General features: G+C 42.0%; 1 protein-coding gene across 2 annotated transcripts in view; it reads right to left on the reverse strand.

Annotated features, from left to right (window-relative positions):
* Window positions 1–26,546, reverse strand: part of SPOCK1 (SPARC (osteonectin), cwcv and kazal like domains proteoglycan 1) — a 504,325-nt gene extending 477,779 nt beyond the window's left edge. For both annotated transcript variants that reach the window (XM_081296284.1, XM_081296283.1), the window contains exons 1-2: window positions 26,384–26,546; window positions 25,553–25,738 (exon numbers count right to left, since the gene is read on the reverse strand). In XM_081296284.1, the coding sequence (XP_081152410.1) occupies window positions 25,553–25,738 (186 nt within the window). In that variant the 5' untranslated portion in view covers window positions 26,384–26,546. The remainder of the gene's footprint in view (window positions 1–25,552; window positions 25,739–26,383) is intronic.
* Between the last annotated feature and the right edge of the window lie 458 nt (window positions 26,547–27,004).

Below are 27,004 nucleotides of genomic sequence, written 5' to 3' on the forward strand. Positions count from 1 at the left end.
CTTGCCCTCAAGCAACTTAACATTCTTCACTCAGAAGGAAAAAAAAATATGTAATAAAACCTCAGTTTTCCAAAACCTGCAGAAATGACTCTTATTCGGCCCTCAGAGAATTGGTAGTCACATTTTTAAGTACAAGAGCTTTTAACAGTTCAGTACTTATAAGATGAAAATCTTCCAGAAATATACTATCATTTCTGATTTCCAAAGTTGTTCTTTTTTTTTTTTAAGTATAAACACTGGTTCTTTGTAGTATTAATAAGAGTTATGAAAAAAAGGAAAATGATAAGAAAGTCTCATGGTCAAATAAATTCGGAAAACAGGTTCTTTAACTATAGGACTTCACAGAGTCTTTAAAAAATGAATCTGTGAGCATCTAAGGGGATATACAATGTCCTTCTCCAGGAAATCAGTGCATGGGATGAAGGTTCTACACAATGTTCCTTGGAAGGACTGGGCTACACAGGTCCTTTACTCCATAAGTCAAATGATCTCAAAAGCTCAGTATCATCTCGGTGGGCCTCAATCATTGCAATGGGTTGCTGAGGATGAGCTGCTGCATAGAAGATGCCTCCTCTGCCCTGGCCACCAATGCTATAATGAGCTGCTCACCGATGGCAGCTCTGGATACCGCTCAACCGTGCTCGGCTACTGACATCCCTACTAATGGGTGGGCTCTTAGAGAAGCTCACCCATGATAATGCGTTCTGCACCCAGAGACAGGCTGTGAAACCCTCCTGGGTCCTAGAACTCTCTTCCACCATGTGCTTCTCCACCCTTGAAGTCCCACCACCTTAAGAAAGACCCCAGTCTACACTGACTTTTTTCTGCTCCCTGCAGACAACAAAGGGCCCACACCATGTTCTTGGCACTCACCTAAGCACTGCCTGCAAAACTTCCCATGGTTCCATTGATGACTACTGTCCTCTGTGACCATCTCATGGTGGATGGATGTTTGGGTATATCTTCAATTAAACCATATGTTCCACAAGGGCAGAGTCTCTGTGGCCTTCCTACAGCACTGAAAACATACTCTCAAATTTTTGCTGACTGTCCAAGAAAAAATTAAGGAAAAATAAATAATAGTGTTTTAAAGAGAGATCAGTAAAGTTGGGTAAGCCAGCCTGGTGGTGGCCCTCTTGAGATCAAAACTGAGCTGTTTGTCTTCTATCTGGCACAGTTTTGGAGCTGAAGCTGTCCCCCACTGTGATGCTGGCGTCAGTAAGAAGGTCAAACCCAAAGGGGTAGATAAGTACAGCACCCTCAAGACCACAAAAGGCTCAACAGGTGGCTCAGGCTGCTCAAGGGTCATGTGCTCTTTAGCCCATGGAGACTGGCTTGGTAACTGGGCCAGCAAGACAGAAAGGAAGTCTGCCTTTTTGAAATCACTGGTCGCTATTTCAACTAACAGCAAATAACAACAATCCTGGTCTCTCTCTCTCCAGTACCGGAAGGGAAGATCTGCCTGGAGGAAACTGCCTGGTGGACTGGTGACATTTCCCCACCCTCTTGGGAGGCAGTAGAGCAAGATAGTTAGGAGCCTGGGTAACTAGAGGCAGACTGACCAGGGTTGAACCATGGCTCTCTAGTGATGAACCTTCCATCTTTGGGCAACTTGATTAATGTTCTGAGCATCAGTCTCATGTGAAAATAGTTCTTTTTTCATAAGGTTGTTGTGAGAGTATGTGGGATAATTGCAGAGTGCTTAGCCCAGCATGGGGCACATAATAACTACTCACTAAACAGTGGCATTATTAATCAACATCTCCCCCTAGCCGCTGCTTGCTCTGTGCAGGTTTTAACTCTGCTCAGCTCTCCCTCCCTGGCTGAGGTCCCACAAGGGGTGATCCCAGACTGATCTATTCAGATGATATATGTTCGAAAAGTGAACATTGTTTTTCACATAATTAGGTTGGCATATTTTGCTGCCCTCCTTACCAAATTGTAAACAGTCTACTTGCGTGTGTGTTTTCTTGCTTTGCCCTTCAATAGCTATAAGGATCCGGGCAGACTCCTCAGCTGTAAAAATAGAGATAATGAGGGCACTTAATTCATTCAGTTGTGACAAAGGTTTGATGGAGATACAAGAAAAGCACTCAGCACATGATAAATTCCCAATTGATAGCAGCCACATTGCTATTTGTGTAGTTATATTCACCAGAATGAAGAGAAAGATCCACCACCAATTCCTTGGCTACTTTTGTGTAGGTAACAAACACTGTAAGAGCCTGCATGGCCTGAGAGGCTATTCTGGAATAACGTAAAAACCCAAAAGCGGGATTTTTGCCACCCAGAAGAAATAACAATGCTCCTGAGGCCAGCTGGGTGCCATCAGTTAGCAGATTAGACCCATAGCAAAGTGTAACCAAGTCTGGGAGGGCAGGGTGTGGCAGCAAAAAAAAAAAAAAAAAGAGTATCTCTCCTGAACAGGAGGGGCCCCTGCAGACTCTCCATCTCTCAGCAGGGAAATAAGAGGCTGAGAACAAGGTGATGAGGGAACTCTGCAGCCTTGCAATCAGGAGAGAGGTAATCACATGTCATGGGACCTTAAGGGCATGGAAAATAACAGAGCAGAGTGATTTAGTCCAGGTAGATTGGGCAGGAGAGGGAAGAGAGAGCAACTAACAGGGCGAGCAGAAATGACAGTGATAACAGCATCCCTCAAGTCCCAAGTTGTGGTCCCAGAGTCAAGTTCTGCCCACTAAGGGAGTCACCTGGAGGACAGGTCACCAAGAACCACCATGAATTCATGGAAGGACACACCACGAGGGAGCCTGGCTCAAGCACTGCCATCAGACTGTGTGCACACATGCAGAGTCCCTTGGGAATAGGGACTTCGGGAATGGTTTGGCATGTGGCTGCAATTCCCCAGAGGCAGAATTTCTGTTAACAGGAGAGATCCCTGCTATGTCATCATCTTTTCCAGGAAGACAGGAGTTCTGCCAGGGAAGAAAAGGCCCAAACTTTAAAAGAACATAGGAGATGGTAAAACAGGAAAATAAGTACAAATGTCACTGTACACAAAAATTGCTCAATGCAAATTTACACTTCATTGAGATCTTATGTGTCACCTATTAGAAGGCAATAATCCAGTTGGCTTAGGAGGCTGTGAAATAGGTGCTCATATACACTACTGGTATGGGTGTTAACTGGGGCAATCATGGAAGGGAAACATAATTTTAAAAATCCATTAAAGTAACCAACGCATATACACTTTGACCAAGCAAATCCACTTCTGAAATTTAACTGAAAGACAATGTGAAGTGAAGTTTCCATATTATATATTGTAGCAATATTTTAACAGCAAAACATAAGAAACAACCTCAGCTTCCACTAATAGGAGAAAAGATAATTTTTTAAAAGTTTATCTAGAAAATGGAGTACTATGAAACTTTTTTAAAAGTATAAAAAGGAATGAGGATCCAATAGAAAAAAAATAGGCAAAATTTATAAACAGTCTATAGAACAAAAACATGTAAGATATATGAAAAGATATTGTACTTCATTAACAATAAGAGAAATATATGTATATAGACTATACTATGAACTGGGCATGGTGGTACATACCTGTAATCCCAGGTACTTGATGAGGTAAGGCAGAAGGTTCTCAAGTTCAAGCCATCACAGCAACTTAGCAAGACCCAGTCTCAAAATTTAAAAGAGAATTTTTTTAAAAGAGCCAGTTATAGCTCAGTGGTGTGGTGGAGCAGTTGCTTAGTATGACTAAGGGCCTGGGTTCAATCTACCACAGCACCAAAAAACAACAAACAAACAAATAAATAAAAATGCTGTGAAGCAATTTCTTACCTACCCTATTTGGGAAAATCCAAAATCTTCAACAAATATTATGTCAGTAAAGCTATGGGAAACCAAGCACTATTATATGTTGCTGGTTGGAGTGCAAAATGTCTTAGCCCCATGGTGGGGGATTTGGTAGCTTTCAAAACTGCATATGCTTCTTCTCTGACCAGCAATTCCACTTCTAGGAATTTACCCCTAAGATATACCTCCACAAATACAAAACAACAGATGCACAGTTATTCACTTGCCATCATGAAAATGCCAGCCAATGTTGAAACAACCTAAATCCGCTCCAGAGAAGACTGAACAAATAAAATACTATTAAAGCACACAATATAAACAATTCTGTAGCCACACAAACCACTTAATTGGGGAAAACCAATCAAGATAAAGGGTACATATGAGATATACACATACATAACACATACGTTACACAGAGACATATATACATCTATACATCCATGTGCCACATAAGGATATTGCAATCAGTGTTGGACCACATGCATAACCATAGGCCCATGACATGATATCACCTAATGATGCCTTAGCCATCTTGGTTTATATAACCACATTCTGTGATGTTTGCACAATGAAGAAGCCATATAACAGTGCATTTCTTGAATATTCCTATCATTAAGCAACACATGACTTTATATACACAACAAAACACATGTACATACTTGTGTTTGTAGAAAAAGACATAGAAATAAAAAAAATCCTGAAAGCTAATAAAAGTGGTTATCTATAGTGGGTATGTTGGAACAGAGAAGAAATTCAGAGAGCAATAGGGTTTACAATTTTTAGGTACACAATTTTATACAATTTCAGTTTTGAACATGTAAATATGTCTTCAAGAAATAAATTTTAAAATGACAAAAAATCAAAGACTGAAGTTGATTACAAATAGTAATAAACCTAATTATATACTAAGATGGTAACAAAATCACTTATAATATTTTTTCAAGTATTTTCAACACACAACTCTGACTATAAAACCTTTGGTGGTATATAGTCAGAATAGAAAGAAATGTACAGAAGTCCTGAACTTCAGTAGATTTGTTGTGAGTGTAATTCCTAGGCTCCTGTATGCATTGTAGAATAAAATAAATAAATTAGTACATTCAATGTTATTGTGAATCAGGATTCTCACTGTGGGGAAAAAACAGATTTATGGAATCTAATGGTTTAGTATTAGATTTACATTGAATGTATCAATATAAGCTCATAATTTATGTGATTTCTACCTTTCTGAACTTAAAGTGCCTAAGAGTAATTGCAAGTCCCCATAGTAATAAACATATCCAGCTCTTGGCTTATAAATACCAGTTCTCATTAGGAGGAACTGAGAATCTTAGAATGAATGCCCGATTCCAGGAATGGGAGAATATAAGGGAGGGACTAGAACATCTTAATACATCAAAAAAATTAAGAATGCCAAAAAGGACACAAAAGCAAACTTGAAAGGATTTCCATAATCAAACTTGGGGCAATTTGAGCATCAAGAGGGAAAAAGGTAGTAATGACAATACACTGAATGATAACATGATGAATTGGAAATATGTACCTCCACAAGAAGTGGAGCTCTTCTATTTTTTTTAATTTATTTTTTAAATACATGACAATAGTGGAATGCATTACATTCATTATTACCCATATACAGCACCATTTTTCATAACTATGTATATAAAGTATGTTCATGCCAAATTATGCCATTAAACATATAAATACTTTTTTGCATTGCAATTCTTAATACACATATATAAGGTATAAAAATGCTAGGTCAAAAATGTAGGAATAATGGTAGAATCGAAAAATCATCTCTTCGTAATCTCCCAGTGGAATGACTGATACAGGCAAAACCATCAATGGATGCTAAATCCATTGGGCAAAAGGTTGTTGAAGCACAGGATATTCACATGGCCTCTAAATTCCATCTCACGGATTTAATGAATACATAAAAAGGAAATAGGGCAATTTTACAATGAGAGATATGGCAGAGCCCACCTAAAACAAATGATCAAACTAAGCATGCCCAATAGTAGGACAAAGTGGCATTAGGTGCCTTATGTAATATAGTGGGAAGTACATAATATCACCCATGTGATCTTCTTGTCAAAAGACTTGATCTAAATCCCATTATGAAGAAGCAATCAGACAAAGAGTGAGTACCACTCGAAAGGACAACTGGTCTCAGATCTTCAAAAATGTTAACATCCTGAAAGATCCTCCCTCCCCCAAAAGGTAAAGGTACTCTTCTCTTTTCCACACAAAAGGTGACATGATAATCAAATTCAATATTCACTACCTGACTAGATCCTGGAAAAAAAATAATAAGTTATATATGATGCTTTTGGAAAGTAAGAAAATGTTTAACATATACTAGGTAGCATTGTATTAATGTTAAATTTCTTGAGTCTGATAACTTTTGAAAATGTAGAGTCCTTAGGAAATAAGTCAGCTAAAGTATCTTTAAACAAAGAATGAAAATGTGTTCTATGTTATTTTACATCTCTTTACCATAATTTATGTAAAAAACCTTGATACAGAATAGTTTATATAAAATCTAAACTTGGTCTAAAAAGTTTGTGGGATAAATTATACAGTCTTATTTGCTTGGATATGTACATGTTATTTATAGAAGAATGTACAAGAAATTAATAAAAGTGGTTACCTGTAGTAGGTTATAAAGCAGAGTAGCAAACAGAAGGCAGATTAAGAGACAGAGGTGGGAAGAAATATATATGATGTATGATTTTTAAAATATTTTGAATAATGCATAGGTATTGACTCAAAAGAAAAAGAGTGAAAATTATACATTAGAATAGAAATCCAAGGACCAAGAAAGTGGAAGGAATCATCAATGAAAAAACCCAGGGACCTTCAAGGAGAGGCCCTTAAGGTTTTCTAGAGGTATCAATGATGTCTTCCTTACTGTAAAACAAGTTCTTCTCAGGCTGAATACACACAGCAGATATACTCTTCAATAAAACACATGAAATTCTTACAAAGTTATGAGCCAAGTGGGTTGTGGCTCAGCAGTTAGAGCACTGGTCTAGCATGTGTGATCTCTAGTTCCACAAAAAAGTCACATTTTTGCATATTCTTATTTCACAGCAATTCTTTTTTTTTTTATCCCAAGGAAGTAATTATAAGGATGGATAGAGAGTAAATCCACCAAAAATGCTCATCACAGCTTTGTTATAACAGGAAAAAACTGAAATCATTTCCAATGTTTAACCAAAATTTAAATAAATTGTTGGAATATACACCAAAGGAATATGAGAAAGATGTGGTCAAAGTTTATCGCATGACCTATAAAGATGTTTATGTAGTCTTTTAAAAGGAAAAAAAAAGGCCATATTTGGTACATTTTTATTTAAAAGTGCACACATGTAGGTATATAAATGCATAAAGCAATAAAACTATCTTGGGATGACAGATTACAGGTACTTTATATTTTTCCTCCTATTTTTTTCCTCACCAAAAAAAATGAGTTATTTTTTAGTAAGTTGTTCTTTTTTTTAAGTTGTGAATTTATTTTTATAAGTGAGACTGGAAAGTCATTTGCAGAAAGCTCTGGAGAGGTATAATCTGCATGCCTTTCTCACCAGCTTCAGAGTCGAGTCGTGGAGGCTCTTGCAGACCACTCAGATTTGGGGGTAGCTGAGTCCTGCATCTGGTTCATGTAACATTCTCAGTATGACTCCCAGAAAGAAAGGGGGTGGGACCCGCCTGTGGCCAGGATACAAAGCAAATCTGTCAACCTGCCAGCAACCCCAACAAGCAGCTCAGCAAGAGTAGGTCAGCATCCACTGGACCATGACAACACTGCCCTGCTTCCTCCCCAGGGAACGATCACATCTGAGGGGGAAACCTAGCTCATTTCAACAGAGCGCCCCTGCTAAGCGCCACATGTCAGCTCAGACAGCTCCTGAGGCTAAGGACTGCTGTAAAGAGCTGACAGAGGCAGCTCCCACACATCAGTGTATCTTTGTGACTCTGGGAAGAGGGATGCTGGCTTCACATAACCAAGCTGTAGGTGTCCCTGGTCCTGTCAACATGCTGGCTGCCAAGCCAGTCAATAGAATGTGGTTTACTCCATTCAGCAGCACAGCGTGCTCGGGAAGTTACGAGTAGAGTCATACCCAGGTTTGGGCAAGCCACTTCACCAATCTGAGTCTTAGATTCCATCTTCCAGTAGAGCTTCAGAGGTTAGTCGAGCTATGTATAAAATGCCTAGAGGAGGAGTTCAGTGTATGTGTGGATATTCACTTGCACAAAAGGAAGACTGATAAACAGAGCCAAATGGTGACAAGGCTGTCCTGCAACAGCACCTGGTACATACAGTCTCAGCAAATATTAGCTGTTGCTATTGTTCCATTAAGAACTGGTGAACCAACATTCACCAGCAGGTCAGACAGACCACACACCTGTAGCAAGATTTGATGTCTCCAGGGGATAAGATGGTGTCAGTATCCCCAAAAGTGGAAAAAGTTTCTGAATTAAGAAAAAATACATCCATATCTAACATATCATCACAGACATTCAGATTTGAAATAATCACCAGTTTTACTTTAAATGGACAAATAAATTTTTCTTTAAATAACCCTATAAAATATTTGTTTTAAAAGAAATTAAACAAGCTTTCCTCCCTAGTATGTGGTAAATTTGAGCAGGAAAAGAAATTTGCATTCAAAGTTCCAGTGTTAACCAATACAAGCAGAGTAACAAATCCAGAGGATTTTAAAACTGGCACATATTAGTAAGATTTTCTATTTATCAATGAACTACTATGCTGCCAAGCACAGGGTTAAGACCCTTATAATGGAGGTTTGTTGTTCAAGTGGGACTTATTTGCCCCCCAAATCTGACCAAAGATCAAAGCTGAACTCCTAATTCTTGAACATTCTTAAAAGCAGGGGGTTAGGCGACAAACTTCCAGATGTTAAAGAACAATTGTTAGCTAGAAAGCTTCATAAAGGGGACAGAAAGAACTGACCCTGGGGCTGGGGATGTGGCTCAAGCGGTAGCGCGCTCGCCTGGCATGCGTGCGGCCCGGGTTCGATCCTCAGCACCACATACCAACAAAGATGTTGTGTCCGCCGAGAACTAAAAAATAAATATTAAAAAAAAGAACTGACCCCAACCAATATTCCACACTAGCCCACCCCTCCCCAGCCCCTAGTTTGCATGAAGAGAGGACTGGAGAGGGGAGGCCAAGGTCACCGGGCTTTGGGGACATGCAATGCTCTCCAATGCAGTGAATGGCTCAACTGAGTATCATTTAAGGGGGTATTATATGAGAACATATGAGAATGGGCTCAAAACCTGGAGCCCCTGCAAGAAGGAAAGATTTGTTTCACTATTTGGGATATCTTTTGGGCAATGAGCTTGCTAATCTGTCTGGTGACTAACTAAAAACATGGAAAAGATGGGCTGGGGATGTGGCTCAAGCAGCAGCGCGCTCGCCTCGAATGCGTGCGGCCCGGGTTCGATTCTCAGCACCACATACCAACAAAGATGTTGTGTCCGCCGAGAACTAAAAAATAAATATTAAGAAAAAAAAATTCTCTCTCTCTTTCTCTCTCTCCCTCTCACTCTCTCTTTAAAAAAAAAAAAAAAAAAACATGGAAAAGAAAATTTAAGAGGACTGGTCCAACTGGGAGAAGGGACAGCCTTAGGAAAACCTCTGTCCCCAGGATTTAGAGAACAAGAAGATGAGATTAGAAAACAAACAACAACAACATAAGGAGCAGCTTGGGGGGAGCCACCGTGTCACGTCTCTCCATGGGGACATATCTCCAGGGTCAGAGGGCCTTATGAGTTTAAGGCAGTGGGGTAGATCTCCAGAAGATGTCATTGGGGACGCATTAATGCCACTGGCAAGCATGTGACTTTTCCCCTTCTATGTTCATTGCCTTTAACTGCCCCTTGGATGTGAGTTCTGGCCAGGTGACTTGCTTTGCTCTTGAAAATAGCGTCTTATCTAAGAGGTACTGAACTGCTAAAGGAAGGCCCCTGCACACTCTTCCTTCTGCCAGTGACGATAAATGCATCCCATGGAGCCTCTAGCCAACCACTATCGAGAGACGTCACTGATCACAGCCCCTCCTGGCCCATGAGAGATGGGCACCATGAGGTAGAAATGAACCTTTGTTGCTTTAAACCAAAAAATGTGGTTTTTGGAGTTGTTACCACAGCAATACACTTAACCCATTCTGACTAATAAGAGGGGACAAGAGCAAGAGGTCAACCTGGAGTCATACCACCACATCAAGGAATTGTGTAAAAGGCAGATTCCCTGCTGGGCCCTCCAGACGGCCCACCTTGACTTCAATCTTGGGAAGAAGAGAGTTAAATAAGCCATGCCTTCATCAACACAAGCTCCTCAAGCCACAAGTCTAGTCTGCAGGGAACAGAAAGAGAAAGTCCCAAATCTGATATGAGATAGGAGTTTCAACAAGTGAACTTAGTTTTCAAGATAAAAAAAAATGAGGGAAAACTACAGAGTCTACCAAGATATTATTAAGGGAAGGTGATTAAAAACAAAATTGCCTCCCATTTATTCCCCAGATTGAAATTCCTCAAACTAACTAGTTGCCCATACATGTTTGGTAAAAGAGAGATATGTGTGTGTGTGTGACTGGTCTCAGAAAGCTGCAGCTGTTCACATCTGCAATCCTTAAAGCACACAGGGACACACACCACCACACATATTGCTGCAATCATTTTCAAAAGACAATCAATACTGCCCCAAGACAATCAGTTCTAATCAGCCCTACCAGCTGCAGTGTACTAATCCTATTATGCAGCCTTCCCGCTTCTTTTAGAGACATCGTTGTTCTACACTGCACAGAGAGGGTATACCCTACAGAGACAGAGATTAAGATGTCTGAAAATCATGTGTCCAGACAAGTGGATTAGAGCTCGACTATCGTTACTAAGCAGAGTGAGTACTGAATAGCCACGGTATGGCCCTCGGGGCTGACAGGGTGATTTATTAACACATCAGGGTCCCCCTACTTCTCCCCTCCTCGTGCCCACCAAAGAACACTTTTGTCTTTTTCCAGCCTGGGAGTCAGGAGGGGAGAACACCTAAGAATTTCAAGGAAAGCATAAAGTATGTAGCCAGGTACAAGTTGAGAAAACTACGTAATGAGGCACTGAGAGAAGGGGAAGGAAGAGAAGAGTGTCATGGTATTGTCTTAGAAGAGTCTTGAGCACATCCAGGGACCAAAAGAACAATGAGGAGGAAGAGAAGAGGGCTTGTGAGAACCGGGGCTGTGGATTATGATGTAAGTTTTCCCCTAGCATTCTTCAAAAGATAGAAGCAGAAACTGAAATTCTTTAAATCCTTTGTTTTCCAGAACGTGCATCTGTGAATGGGACCTTAAACAAACCTTTGACTCTGGAAGGCCCTGGGGTTTACCAGGTGGCAGATTCTTCTGCAGAAAATCTTCACTGACAACCTCCTTCCCCCCCCCCCGCTGCCTTCTGTAACTGATTTTCTCTGGAAGGCACTTCACAATTCAGAGCAGGTGCCTCCTCCTCGCTAGCTTCCTTGACCTCACCAGGGGGAACGATGACCTTCCCTGGGGCTCCCACAGAGGGAGCGTCCCTAGCGTAACTCATGTCATGTCACCTTGCATTACCATTGTCTCTTTACCTGTTTATCCAAGTAGAACATCTGCTGCTCAGAGCCAAGATTTAGTCTTGAATTTCTACACCTTCAAGCCTGGCACCATGCCTAATACACAGGTGTTCAATAACCAAGACATCCTAGTCTCAAACTCAGAAATTTACTTGACCCAAATAATGGGCGAAATGTGATCCTTACCTGTCCCCCTTGTCCATAGAACACAAGCCAAATTTATTTCCTCTGCATCAACACCTGTTATTTCTGCAGAGAACAACTATTCTGCGGGTCGGCTTTATGTATTAAGAAAACATTTTGCATGAAGACTAATTGTGCAGTGGGGAAGGGAACAGAGGAGAAAGAATAAGACTTTAAAAACTTCTAAAAAGTTACCCCAGAATATTAGTCTGAGGGTCAAGGTCCCAGGTGAGACAACTGTTAATAGCAGCAAAACCACTTGCATGTCTGTATGAGAACCAAGTAGAAAGTGGTTCTCCACAACTGTGGTCAGGGGAACAGGTGATGGGAGCAAAGGACTTCTCTTTCATCCATGCCTTTTAAACTATGCCAAAAAGCTAAATGGGCCTTGTGAAGTTAACTCAAAGCTAGAAAGGACAAAGGTACATTTACCTTAGCATTGAATAGGAGTTATATTAGCCTGAAGTGAATCCTCAAACTGAAAAGGGCTTTTAGATCAAACCAAAAAGATGGCCTTCTTCCACACTGCTACCCATGCCCACCACACTGAACCTTGCATAGGGATGGGACCAGTCAAGCAAAGAGAGCAACCCAGACTGGATGTCAGCATAGTCACTGGTGGAGCTTGGGAAGGGATGCAGAATAAAGATGGGGGAGGGGGGACAATGGAACATACCCAAGGGAACTCTCCCCCAGCTCCAGGGTGGGCCTTATGATTCACCCTATCATCCTAAGACTCGCATCCAGAACAGAAACTCCAAAAACATCCAAACAGACCAAAGGCATTACTCTCCCCATCTCCAGCATTACAAGGACTAACTGTGGACTCACAGACTACTTGAACCAAAGTAAAATCAGGAGAGGACATCCTCTGTGAAGCTTCATCACTTTGTCATGGGTTGTGTTTCTGTTTCTGCCCCAACAAAGAGGGCAAAAGCCTCCAATCACTTCCTCAAATATGTAATGAACATGTCAGGAGCCTTAGAGAGGCTAAAACATGTGCCCAGACCCCAAATAAAGGAGCTCAGAATCCACATGTACTTCTAATAGGCCAAATTGGAGACAATGTGTAAAACATAGACCCCAAAGATGAGTCACATGGACCTGCTGTCACTGCTGCAAAACTCGGAGGAGCAGGTCATCAAAAGTGTACTGTGCAGCATATGAAAAAGAGGTGAGTTGTGAACAAGGATCATCTTGTTGGAAATAATGTATAGACCCCAAGATGTGCAGCGAAACAAGAATCAAGGCACAGTGGATACCAGCCCATTCATCTGGAGACTGTCAGTTACTTTGGGGAAGTGAAATATTTTTATGCTAGATTTTCCGCACTCCTCAGGGTACCACAATCCAACAGGATCTCTGACTCACAGTGCATCCAATCTACTGTGACTCACAGGTAAAGACATGACATCTCCCACAACAACTCCCAATTGCCATTTATCTTGGCAAAAATAATAAAAATTTTATGGTCTTTATTAAACAAAATTGGCTGCAATAATCTGTCAAATCTCCCCAGCACATGAAAGATATTCATTCAATTCTTTCTACCTTTTTTTAAAAATTTATTTTAGTTGTAGAGGGAAACAAGGTATCTTCGTTTATTAATTTATTTTTTATGTGGTGCTGAGGATCAAAACAGTACCTCACACGTGCTAGACAAGCGCACTGCTACAGCCCCATCCCCCCGTCTTCTATTCTGATTCTGGCAAAGTCAAGAGTCTCAAGAGCAGCTCTATACCCTAGATTAAGTTCCATGAGAAAAAGGTGTTTTGTCTGTCTGGTTTGTGTATGTCCCACAGCCTTGAAAAGTACCTGGAGCATTTATTTCTTAAAAGAATAAAGGAAAGAATGGCTAATAATATGCTTCCCTTTCCCAACTTCATCCATGTGAACTATACTTTGCATTAAAAAATATATATATACTAATTATAAAAGGAACAACCTACCGTTAGGTCGGCATTTCACAGCCCTGACTCCACAGACCATTTGTTTCCTGAGGTGGGGAGGCTGTCCTTTGCATGGGAGGATGTTTAGCAACACTGCTGGCTTTTTCTCACAAGATGTCAGTAGCATCCTTCCCGCCCAGTTATGGTCCAAAACTGTCTCCATGGGACACGATCTTACCCAGCTGAGAATCCCTGTTGTTGGCCCGCAGAGGGCTCCCAAAGACCTGACCCAGACCCAGAAAACTGTTGTTTTTCATCTCATTCATGATCCTGAGACAGCGTTAGAGGAAATCCTACCTACTCCCTTCCCACTCTGAGGTGAATGCACCAGACAGGCCTGTGGTGAGAGCTGTGGGTGGGAGGAAATATTTGGTAATGAAAAGCAGGCAGATGTCTTACACACAAATGAAGACTGAGCCGTGGGCCCAGGCCTTGTCTGTATTCCACAGGAGAAGCCCCTGCTGCCGAAGTGAGGATGGACTTGGTTTTTAATGATCTCCTCTAACCCTTCTCAACCACAAGGGCATTAAAGCATCTATACATTGTACCAGTAGCAGGGGATCCATCAGCAGCAACTTCACTTAAAATCCAGCTTGGAGCATCTGCTCCTGATTATAAGCAAGGCTGAGATTCATTAATATCACCACAATGAGTTCAACAGGCTCTTCAGAGAACAGGCTCTGCCCAGCGCTCGCAAGACCAGGCGCAAATGTGAGGAAGGGCAACTGGTTCTGCTCCCAACTGTGGACAACCTGAGCCTCTCACACCTGTTTCCCTGGCAAAACACCCAGGGATCAGAGAAACAGCCCAGCCAGTAAGACTTGAGGACTATGCCTCTCACCTGGGCTGAATCAGTGCCTGCACATGTCTTGGCAAATGGGGTCTCTATTCCATCCTCCTTCTTGGCCAAACAAACAAAGCAAATCAAAAAAATAACAAAAACAAACCACTAATACCCAATACTGGGGCAAGGATGCAGTAAAACACACATTCTATAATTCTAGGGGTGAAACTTGTACAGCGTGGTAACTAACATATGTAGATGGTCTTTGAAATGCATATGCCAGTATACCAAGCATTTCAACTTCTAGGAATATATCAAAAAGAAATAATTCAAATGAAGTTAGACTCATGTGCCCCAAACATTCGTTATACAATTATTCGGAAAAAACAGAAATAACTAATTCCTATCATCAGACACATTGGTTTGCTATGTTGTAAGATATACAATCACTGGACTAATACATACCAATAAAATGTCATTTACAAAGATTAATATCATATTAAAATGTTAATATTGTGCTATTAAATGAAGGATAGAGAAAGAGGGGGAGAAGGAATGCATCAGATCATAAAACAGCACAATACGAACCATGAAAATAAAAACTTTGGTATTAAAAAGTCTACTGACAGGGGCTGGGGTGGGGCTCAGTGGTAGAGCACTTGCCTAGCATGTGTGAGGCACTGGGTTAGATTCTCAGCACCACATATACATAAATAAAAAATAAAAGTTCTATCAATAACTAAAAAAAATTAAAAATTTTAAAAATTAAATGTCTATTGACAACAAATAGATGTCCCCCAAAAAGGATTAAAAGTGCAGTATTTTGGAGGATACCTTCTAAATTATCCTTAAAAATTATCTTTCTTTAAATTAGGACTGGAGTTGTAGCTCAGTGGTAGAGCACTTGTCTATAATGGGTAAGGCAGTAGGTTCAATCCTCAGCACCACATAAAAATAAATAAATAAAATAAAGGTATGGGGTCCATCTACAACTAATTTTTTTTAAAAAAAAGGTGCAACATAAAGTCAAAAAATAATGGAAAACCAATGATTAGAGCATAAATTCATGGCTTCTATCTTCCCTTCTGTATTGTTCCCTTTCCGCACTAGAGCAAAAGCCCCATAAAGGAAGGCAAGTGCCTGACACACAGCAGATGCTCAACACATTCTGGAAATTTGGATATATGAGTTAGACTATAGGTTTGCTTTTTTAAAAAATTTCTCAATCAGTAAAACAAAAATATTGTTACCAATGAACTTTCATATACTAGAAGTGAAAGAGTAAACTGGACCAATCATTTTGGAAAACTATTTAACCACCTCAGTTAAAACTGAATGTTCTTCTGGTGACTGGTGGGGCAGGAACACAGCTCAGCGGTAGCACATCTGCTTAGTATGCACAAGGTGCCAGGTTCAACTCCCAGTATTGAGGGGAAAAAAAAAAGTTCATGGTAACCAGAGTATTGCACACCTAGAAATGTACCTGAATATGGAGTCACCAGAAGACATGCCCAAGAGGATGCTATCACATAATAACCAAACCCAGGCAACTACCACAATGCCCCTCAATAACAGAACAAGCAAATCATTTGTGGAGCATCCATACCACTGAGAATGAAGAAACAGCAGCATGTGCAGTGAGTGCCAAATTAGATGTTGATTCCAAGAAGCCATGCACAAAATGGCACATCCTTATGGTTCCATTTGTGAAAGGATAAGAGCAGGCACAACTAATCCATGGTGTTAGAAGCCAAGAGTGTTCTTCCTGCCAGGGGGCAGGCAGTGACTGCAAGAAGCACAAGGTGGACTTCTCAGATACTCGTAATATTCTGCCTCTTGACCTGTTTGCTGGTTGTAGGGTGGATTCAATTTGGGTACCTGGGATCTCTTATATTTCAATGAAACACACTCCCCAGCAACTCAGGGCTGCTGAGGCCAGGGGATCTTTTTCATGATTATGTCACCATTTGCTGCACACCTTGACCTAGAGCCCTGAAAAGGCTAAATTCACTCCACTTCAGCATTTATGCATACATCAAGTTCTGCCTCGTCTAAACCTTCCCCCTCAAGTGTACAGACTGACAACCTTCCTCCTATTGGCAGTATTCAGGTCCCTAGACAGAGGTTGCAGATGTATTTTAGTAAGAGTCTAGGTAAGCTGAGGTCACTAAATCACCAGTCAGATAGAGATGAAGGCTTAAGTGACCATCAGTCAGAAATGGCCCAGGGTCACAAGAAGGACAATGCCTTAGGAAATCCAGTTCCCAGAACAGTGTTAGTCCATTTGCAAACTTTTTCTTTGTAGAATAACTTCCATCAGGTTTCCCAACCACTGTACAACTCTTTTTCTGTGCTTTGTCTCAGAAAGTAATCATGTATATTTCTCTCCTGGTATGTCCTAAGTGAGCCTAAAACAGGAGCCTTGCCACGAAGGCAAAGAACAATAAAACCCACTGAATTAGGGTCCAGGGTAACAATGGAAGGAGACTAAAGATAAGGCTCAAACAATCATAGCAAAGCTCTTCCTGAGGTACCAATGTCTTTAAGCCACCAACCCAGCACATAAAAATCTCACAATTTCTCAAAACACCAGAGAATATAGCATTATCTTATCTTTACTGTGAAAAGCATTTTCACTTTCATTCACTGAAAGTGACACAGGCCTCATTTAAGAGGGCTGGTCAAAGGTTATGGACCAGATCACCAAGTCCAAGCAAGGCTGGCTGGCTCTGATGTGGAGTAATGTTGTGACCTAAAGAAAGAGCTGGACACCAACCAACCAAGCCCACCAAAGTCCCAAAGGAGTCACCATGTCCAGTGAAACCTGAAACTCTCCAGAAGGCCTTAACAAGGGGGCAACAGGAAGACGCTAGAGAGCCACACAAGTCTCTTCAATAGCCTTAACTGCTTTCTCCCTCTTGGCAACAGTTTTATCAATTTTAGGTTATCATTAATGAGCTATTAATTACAGGAGATTCAGCCAAATATAGAGTAAAGCAAAGTTTCAGAGTTTGCTCAGGGAGCAATGGAAGGGCTTCAGAAGAAGGAATGCAGCCAACTCTTGTTTTCCAAATTTTAATGAATCTGTTTTTGATACCCTCTGATCTTTCCAAAATAATCTGAGCAACCAAACAAAATGATTTCTACACCAAGGAGAGGATCAAGTGGTGCCATCGTGCAGGACAGATCCTTCAGACATTCTGAGCTTCCAGCATTTGCATCTCTGTGCCTAAGAGCATACTTCCTAGGACAGCAAACACCCTTTGTTTACATTCACCACTCCTTGTCTATTATGTGCCCTTAACACCACTTCCAATTCAATACCCTTTTCACTGTACACTAAAACCAAAGCCAGAGTCAATTTCCTTCAGTTCTTCTATGCAGAAAACATACCAATTCTGTTAGAGAAGATGCAAAGCCACACTACAATCGAATGGAATTGGGCAAGCCCTCTGGAGACAGAAAGATTTGCTGAGATGATCCCCCTAAGATTTAATCTATGGAGGATCCCATATCAGTTCCACTATGCTCTTGTGTGCAAGTATCCCTATGCCCTTGGTACAGGTCAAAGGTTAACTGTTATTCCACTCTAGGGAAACCATCACAGACACACACACTGGAAGATAAGATCTTTCTTTCCGCTGATATCAATGGGCCCTACTGGCATAAAGAGAAAATAATTACACTCATAATAATCTACTGCAAATCTTCAAAATAAAATATTCATTTGTCTAATATATTACTTGTTGGAGCTATCAGTGTTGGCTCTTTGGAATAAATAGTAATTCTCCAGGAGTTTTCTAAAAATGCAACCTGATAACACCTGCATCAGAATCATCTGGACTGATTATTTAAAATGCAGGTTCCTGGATGCCATTCCTGACCTACTGACATCTGTGCTCTAGACTAGCAGGCTGAAATCTGTACCTAAAACAAGCCCTGACAGTGACTTTCTAAGATTACAGAGGGCAACCAATGGAGCAAAGACAGGCTCAAGGATCATGGAATGAATTTCCCCAACATGCTTCTAAGACAGAAAGCAGCATCCATGGCTGTATGCCATGGCCCACACTCATGAGGCAGAATAGAAGTGAGCCTCGGAAAACAAATCAAAACATCAGGGACACTGGCCACTCAGAGATCAGGAGCATCCCAAGTATGCCCAAGTCAAAGACTCAAGCTTATCCGGGACAAGACTAGATTGAGAACTGTCATTAAGAGTGTGGCTTTTAACCATGATCTCACTCAGCCACAAGGAGCTCTGTACAGGATGGGAGACTGTGCCTAAATGGTGAGGGAGTTTTTCGGATTTTTTTCCCCTGTATCAGATTCCTCCTGACTCTCAAAGACACTCAATATGTTGGTACCCACCACCATTGTCAATTACTAATAGAATGAGCACATATTCAAAGCTAGTATGAATTACTGGGGTCACCCCTTTACAATGAACCCCCACAATCCATGGTGGTGTGGAAAGTTCTCTCATGGATTCTAATTCATCTAAACATTCCCTGAGCAGCTTCCTGCCCTGGGCTCTATAGTAAAGGTCTGGAGATAGCAAGTTCTTTATAATAGTGTATCCTGAAAGGAATTACAAAGTTGTGAAGTCCTGGCTTAGAGATAGAGGTTGGCCAAAAAAGAAAAAAAAATAGTTTTTCAATGTGTGTGACACCTAGAATTCTCACCTATCAGACCACTAGCACCCCATGTGCTTATTATATTCCAAAAGACTTTCCTTCCCCAGGGATTGATCCAGGAAGTGTGCTTAGGATGCAGTTCAAGTCAACAAAATGCTGACCACCTGCTGTGTGCAAGACATGAGAGTTAGGATCTTACTTCAAGAAGCATCCAACTATTAAAGAAGCTAGACTATAGGCATACACAACTATGAATAATAATGCATAAAAATGCTATAGAAGTTAATATTAATAAAAATAACAGCCTCCTCTTATCGAGCATTTAATAAGCCAGACAATGCATTAAGCCAATTTACTCTTCATGCCAACCCAGTGCAGCCAGTCAACATAATGGACATCTGTTGACATAATGGACATCTGTTGACATCTGCCCTCCAGGCACGCATTTCTCCTTAAGGAATTGCCCTTCTACCACTCTCAAAACATGGGACCCAGTGAAGCCCGACAACCACTAGTGCCAATTCTCAGTTCCAGCTCTGGGCATGTAACACAGCCCTGCAAAATCTTCATATTCTACCAACTTGGGCAAAGGGACTGAGGAATGGGTACATAACACAGGTAAATCTGACAAGTCTCATTCATTCTAGAACTTTCATTGGCGCTGCTGAGACATAAAAATTATACAATGATGTAACTTTGATACTATAGAAATTAATGAGCTACTATATGGAATTAATCAGCCTGAGAATAAAACTTATGTAAGGGAAAATAAAGTCCAAAGGAAGAGGGGCAGGAGAGAGAATGACAGACATACACAAACTCCAAATCCCATGATATTAACTTGAGCCCCCGGGTGTAGCCTTACAAGAAACCACAGTTTTATCAGTAGAATTTTCAGTTACACACTAAGTTTTCTAATCTATTTAAGCCAGCTTGGACTAGATTTCAGTCACTTTCCAAGTCCTCAACAATAGTATATTGTATTGTATTCTCCCAATAAAACAGATGAGGAGTCAGAGGCTCAGAGACAAGCAACTTAAGACTGCTTTAAATTAACTATGTAATTATATGGTGCATTTAAACCAGAAATCTGCAAGAGTACCAATCTGTTCAGTGGCTCAGGGCATAACTTTTCTCTCTATCCATCAATGACAAAATGGAGACAGGTGATTTGTCTGGCTGTGGTCACTTTCATTTGTGATGGGTTAATTTCATGCTTACCTCCACAATGAGGGTGCTGGCCTCTGCAGTCCATCTTTCTGCAGGGATCTATTAAACTTTTCATCCCGAGCACATCTTATATTTTGGTGTAATACTAGGTAACATATGGTAAAAAAAAATAAAATACTTGTACGCTTAGGCAAATTATTTAACCTCTTATAGGAAATTTCTTTTGTTTGTAATTATCTCACCTGGGGAGATATGATCAAGCATGATCTTGAATCTGAGGAATTGCCCAAGGAATACATAGTAGAACTTACCATAGGAAAGGTAAAATAAGTCCTTCTGAATATGTCCAATGTGAGATACTAAGTTGGGTTTGAAATGCACTATACTGAGTAAATAAATAAGAAATGATGTGTTATAAAATATTTAATTACTAACATTACTTTGTCTCAAGCAAGATAAAATAGTTGAGCTAATGATTAGGTCCCATTGCTCTAGGGAAATATTATAGGTCCAATTATCCACTTGGAGCCACTTCTTGGTTTTAAAAACAGCCTCATCAGCAGAGAGGGAAGTACTTATCCTCCCAGCAACGCAGTCCAACTGAAATCCTGTGGGGTTGAGGAGACCCAGGAGAGACAGGGCATTCAGCCTGAGAAGGTCAACTGGGGCAAAAAGCTCTACAACACCTACCAGGCAAGACCTAGCTTTTCTCTGGCAAGGGAGAATTGAAGGTAAGGACAGAAAAGACAAGAATGCTCTTAGGCCTATCCACTTTCAAATTGTCCCTTTATAACGATCTCTGTGAAATAATTTTTTCTATCAGTGGTCATCTGGTACAAGGGATTTAAGATAGTGGGTTCATTAAAGAGAGTCAGGATCACAGACTCATTTAAGTCTCCTTGAACCTGTTTAATCAAAATGATTTTCTGCTACTCTCCATTACAAGCTGAGTTTCTGTGGTGACAGATTAATGACTGATCCACTAAGCCATACCACCTCTCTTGAAATCAGCCCCACCAACTGAGCCAGCCCCTGTTCTATCAATAAGCTCCACTTGCCCTTGAAACTCATTATAGCTGAGATGCTAAGATCAAATTAGCAGATCTGATGCTTGCTGCCACCCCAGTTCTGCTACAGAGACCACTGAATTCCACAGGGTATGCACCAGAAGGAAAAAAGAGCATAGGCTGGTCCTTGCATTCTCATTAGAATTACAAACCCAGGTCACTCTGGAGTAAGATAAATGCCAGCCAAGGCAACACTTCTGAGTCTCTGGGCCTGATAAAGGCAATTATCCTGGAGTTAAATGTCAGGGCTAGTTTCATGTGTGTAAAAGAAAGAAAATGTCATGTTTAGTGTAAGCAACAATATTATTTTAATCAAATCCAAAGCTTATTAGTAGGAGCCGATAAGGGCTGACATGACTTCTGCAATAAGCTGTGTCCACCTGGCTTCCTACTGCACTTTGTCTTAGCCTAAGGTTCTCCATTGATGGCTCTCAGGCTCTAAGCAGGGAAGATTTGTAATGTGATGTCAATAGAATTGCACACTCAAATCCACCCAGCCCTTGAGTGGCTGTGGAACCCAGGCTCTTCCACATCCCAGCTCTGAAATTATAACCAAGAGACTTAAACCTCCCAGCAAATAGGAAATAATAGCACTTCTTTTATAGGATTGTTATGAATAGTAATTGAAATAACATACAGTACATATAGGAAGTACTTTTAACAATGCCTGGCACAATAAGTGTTCCATACATGTTAGCTATTATCTATTTCTGCAATATTTTACCCTTTCAATTACAACCAGAACATATTTCCTTTATAAGAAAAACCGTACTTTTTAAAAAATGAAAGAGAAATGTATAGCAGCCTAAGAATGGATGAGAGGTTACATAAGAGATTTCATTTATTAATCCCATTCACCTTTACAACCTAGTGCCTAGCACGTGGTAAGCAAGTATTTGTTGGAACAAATGAATGAAAAATGAACAGAAGGATTTTTCCTTGTGGTAAAGGTCATGAAAGTCAAAGTCATATCAGATTAGTAGTATCTTGATGTCTAAATCTCAAACCACAAAGGAGTTATGCTGTATGACATCTAGAGACAAGAATTTATTACAAGCAATACAAACATTTGCCTTTTTCATATCCTCCTCGTTTATATTGTATTTGTGCAAAAGTTCAGGCCTTCCTATGACCAAAAACATCCCAATTTCTAGTCTTTGTAAAAGAATAATGACCAAACTAATAGAACACAAATGCATTTAGGAGCAATCATCTGAATGTTGTTATATTTCTCCTGGATCCTTAACTGTAGTCAACAAGCCATGAAGGTTTTACTTCTGAAACAGAGATAGTAGATATTTGTGTGCCTAGAGCACACAAGTGATGAGTAGAGGCTGCTTAGTTGTCTCTGGCTATATCACAGTACACACAGTAGTCAAGGGAGCATGGAATACACATCTCGCCATCATATCCATTTCAATGTTGGTCCAGTAAAAACCACCAATGAATGTCATCACCTCTCCAAAAAGAGCTCTTAGCTTTCAGTTTCCCACATTCAAATTTAACTTCTATATATCTTTCCCCAAAATTGAACAAATTAGCAAGCAGAGGGTAATGCAAGTAGTTTCTCACACAATGAGTTTCAAAAATTGACAAGCATCTTAACAGTAATCTTAGGACACAGCCTTTCAAAGTTATCCAAGGCTCTGGAAAAACAACAACAACAAAAACCATAGCAAAGAGGCGGAGGCTGTCTCAACCTAAAGCAAGGCCTGGTTCAGCGAAAAAGATCAGCCTGATTGAGCAACTGCAGCGCTAACTGGGACTATTGTCCGCTGAGTAGCTGATTTCTAGAGAATGCAACATTTTACTTTCTGATCCCAGAGGACTCGGGCTTTGTGGTTATTCCAAGTAAATGACCCAACTGAAGACACTTGAACTTGCCCTAAAAGAGCATCTGGTCTGAATTTTGCAACACTTTCAAGAGGTTAATGGCAGTAAATTGTGTCTGAGCCACTGCTGGTATAAGATGAAGCATATAAAAAGGTTGATGATTGATGATGTTTGAGATTGTTTTAGACATTTTTTTAGATGTTTTTAATGTTATTCTGGATTGAATCATCTTTTTTACAAATGAAATACTGCTAAAAATAGTAGTTTAAAACCTAAAACTGGTCCAGAAACAAAATGCAATGTATTTGAACATTAAAAGTGTCTCTTTTCATTGGTAAGCCTCGAATTTTTTTTACAATAGCTAAGGCAGTATTTCTTAAACATAGGGATTACCTTGTATATTTGTTTAAAATATGAATCCTAGCACTCACCCCAGAAATATGGAATCAGAACCTACAGGAGGGAAGAGCCTGGGTGCTATAATTTAGCAAACACCCCAGGTAGGCCTCATCATCAATCAGGTTTAGGAAAAAACATTGATCCAAGGATATAAAATGTCAGCACTACCCGTAAGCAAGATTAGAAATGAAGCCCAATTTTTAAAAATATAAAAGTAAAGGAGAATTAAGAATGTCACATTTAAGATACTGTGAGAAAGAAACCTTAAAGAAGCACAAAAGCAGGGTAGACTTTTCCACAATCCAAAGATCCCAACAAGCACAAGGCACTCCCACCATTCCACCCCTGCTCTGGGAATCAAGGTACTGGCAAAGGTAGCCCTTCACCTCTACACCTGGCCCAATTTGCCCAGCTCTAGCAGAGTTTAGCATCTGCCCTTTCCAACTATCTAAAACTGGTAAAACAAACCAAAAGCACCAAGCAAAATTATTTCTACCTAGGTGAGTCAACAAACAAAAGCTTCATGGTTTGGGCATCTTTTTCAGTCATAAGTCAAAGGTAGTCAGTGCAGGGCTCCTCAGATCTGAGCAGAAAAGGGGCCCAAGGATGGTTAACAGAGCAGGCCAGAACATGTGGTGGAGTGGGAGAGGACTGCAGGGAGTATATCTGCTACAAAAGTAGTACCCCAAATAACTGTGGAAGTTCAATGAAAGTGCTCGAAGGTCCCTTTCTAGGAGAAGCAGCCCACCATCAACTATGGGAAAAAGAAAGAATGGGGAATAGAGAGATAAGCAAACCCCACTCAAGGCTATGAGTCCATCTGCTGCTCTAAAATGGGACCTGAAGGGGATGCTCTTTAGAAAGCACAAGGAAACAAACGTCTGACATTCATTCAATTCCCTATACCTTCTCCCTGCAAGGGATACTGGAAATGGGACTATGAGGAATCCAGTGGAGATGAGTAGAAGACCTCCACTTATCTTCCACCTCGAAGAACCTATAAACATGCCTATGACAAAACGGAGGGCTATGTGGTATGGATCAAGCTATTTAAAAACACATGCATGCTGCTAAAAATATTAGTTTAACAGTAATTTAGCAAAAATATTAATTGAACCTAAAACTGCTCCAGAAACAAAACAATGCATTTGAACATAAAAATTTTCTTTTTGTTAAGTATTAGACATTTTACAATATTTAAGGCATATATAGGAGAGACAAAACCTTCTAATGTTAAGTACCATAAAATATCACACTTCCAAGTCCCCTTGAAGAGCATGGCCCCAGCCACCTGGGGCAGTCTTTGAAGGAGCTGGCAGAAGCTCCCACTACACAGAAGGGATGCCATCTGCTGAAAGACTGAACGGGTGCCTCTTGCTCCCACATCTTCTGGGGCACACCTGGGAAGTGGCAGCCAATCCTGGGGCAGAAACAGGTAGCACAGGTGCTTCTGAGTCCAGGAGTGAGTTTCTTCCTTCCCAGGCTTCTCCTTCAGGGATTTGGGCCAATTCCATGGGCCACCTGCTCTCTTTCCCCCTTCCCTAAAGATTCAAAGGGTCAAAACCTCCATGGTCCTTCCCAATATTTTATCAGGCCCATTGTCAGGGCAGCCCTCCACCATGACTCCTCTCATACCATCCATAACTGGTTCCGAAATAAATGACCTGGGCTCATCCCCAAGCCTAACCTCTCCAGTAAAAAATTTTCTACTACACCCCAAAAATGGTCCAAATCACTGCTGCCCCAGGAAGCTTCTCCCTTGGGCTTGGCAAAGTCAGTCATTGCCATCGGGAGAATTCAGAAGCTTAGGGAGTCTGTCTCTCCACAGTTGCTTGGGTTTGTGCTGGATATTAGTGCGATCACCTGCCCCAGTCCTACAAATACATACACCTGAACAACAGGTAACGGGCAAGAGCATCAAGCCTTCAAAGTTCCCTTTAAAGTTCCTCTCAGGCAAGACGCACCCACTGACGCCCTCCGTGGGAGGTCTGCACCTGACAACCTTCCCACCAGGCCCCAGAGCCCTCCTCTCCAAGAGACCCCTCCCCTGCCCCGCAGGATCTAGCAGCAGCAGTACTCACGTCTCGGAAGCGGTTCCAGTATTTGTCCCGGTCATACTGAGAGACGGTGCTCAGCCACTGGTCATTGTCCAGGAAATTGCCGTTATCGAGGCCCGCGCCTCGGGCGAAAGGGTCCAGGTGCCGGCTCTCGACTTGGAGGAAGCACCACGCAGCGGCGGCCGCCGCGAGCACCGCGATCGCTGGCATCTGCGGAGCAGGGGCACGACCGACCCTTGAGTCCCTAGGGCGACCGTGAGCCTCTCGCCCGGGGACCCCGCGTCTGAGCGCTTCGGAAACCGGCCCCAGCCGTAGAGGTGGAGACCTCACAGCGGGGACCGGGTCGTCCCTAGCACACCTGGGGCGCTTCCGCGGAGCTAGAGACCTTGGGACCTGTCTCACGCATGGGGACTCGGCTACAAATGCAGAGGCTGGGGCATAAATTAGGTGCAGCTAGCAAACTACAGAGGACCCCTCTCACCTGTTCTCTGGGTGCTCCACAGAATACTGCTCTCGGGTCAGGGGTGTGGGTACCCCTCCTCAAAAACCCAGAGCCCGGGATCCGCAAGCCGCACTCGCACAGACGGTGCCCACAGCTTTGAGGCTTGGAGAGGGTGAGCAGGGTTTCCAGCAGCAGCGCAGGCTCTGGGCAAAATTGGAAGCGGGGGTGGATGCCCGCAACTGGGGTCTCCAGTCCCTAGCTAAGGGAAAGGAAAGCTTCGCTCGCCCTGCGGTTTCGGATGCAAGAGGGGCGTGAGGAGATACCCCCAGGCCCTGACCCTGCCATCCCTCCGGGTGGGCAAGGAAGGTCCCAACTACGCCAAGTTGGGGAGCTGGGTTCGGCGGGGCACGTACCTTGGGGGGCCGGCCCGGGTCCCCGCGTCCCCGCGTCCGAGTTGCTCGAGCTCCTTGGCGCGGTCACAGAGAAAGCTTATCTCTGGCTGGCTTCCCGACGCTCCTGCCACCAGCCGCCGCCGCCGCGCGTCCGGCCGCTTTGTGAGCCCGCAGCGCTCTGGCTTGGCTCGCTCGCCGGCTCGGGCGCGGCGTCCGCAGGCGGAGAAGCTGGAGAGCGGGAGCTGAGGCCTCTGGCGCCCCCTGGCGGCTATGTGCTGCCGTGCGGCCCGCTGGGCAGTCAGGAGGCCAGAGCCAGGAATGTGGGTTATTCACAACTCAATGCAGGGCAGACACCAGCTTTCAGGCCCTGGCTGGTGCAAGATAGTTGAGGGAACTGAGGATAGAAGGCCAAGAGGATTCCAGCGCTGAGGCATTCTCAGAAGAGAGGTCGTCGGATCACTCAGCTCAGAATCATCTTGATGAAGACTGGAGAGAGTTTCTTTAAAATAGGATTGTTAGCTATGTGTTGAACCAATGTGTTGAATCAGCATTCCTTAGGAGGGTCTCCAAGAGTCTGCATTTTTTAACAGGCTCCCTGATGCTTTTTATGCACCACAGAGTTTGAGTGAATTTCTGCTCTGC

Source organism: Spermophilus citellus, assembly GCF_964194105.1.
Source record: "Spermophilus citellus genome assembly, chromosome: 1".
Lineage (NCBI taxonomy): Eukaryota > Metazoa > Chordata > Mammalia > Rodentia > Sciuridae > Spermophilus > Spermophilus citellus.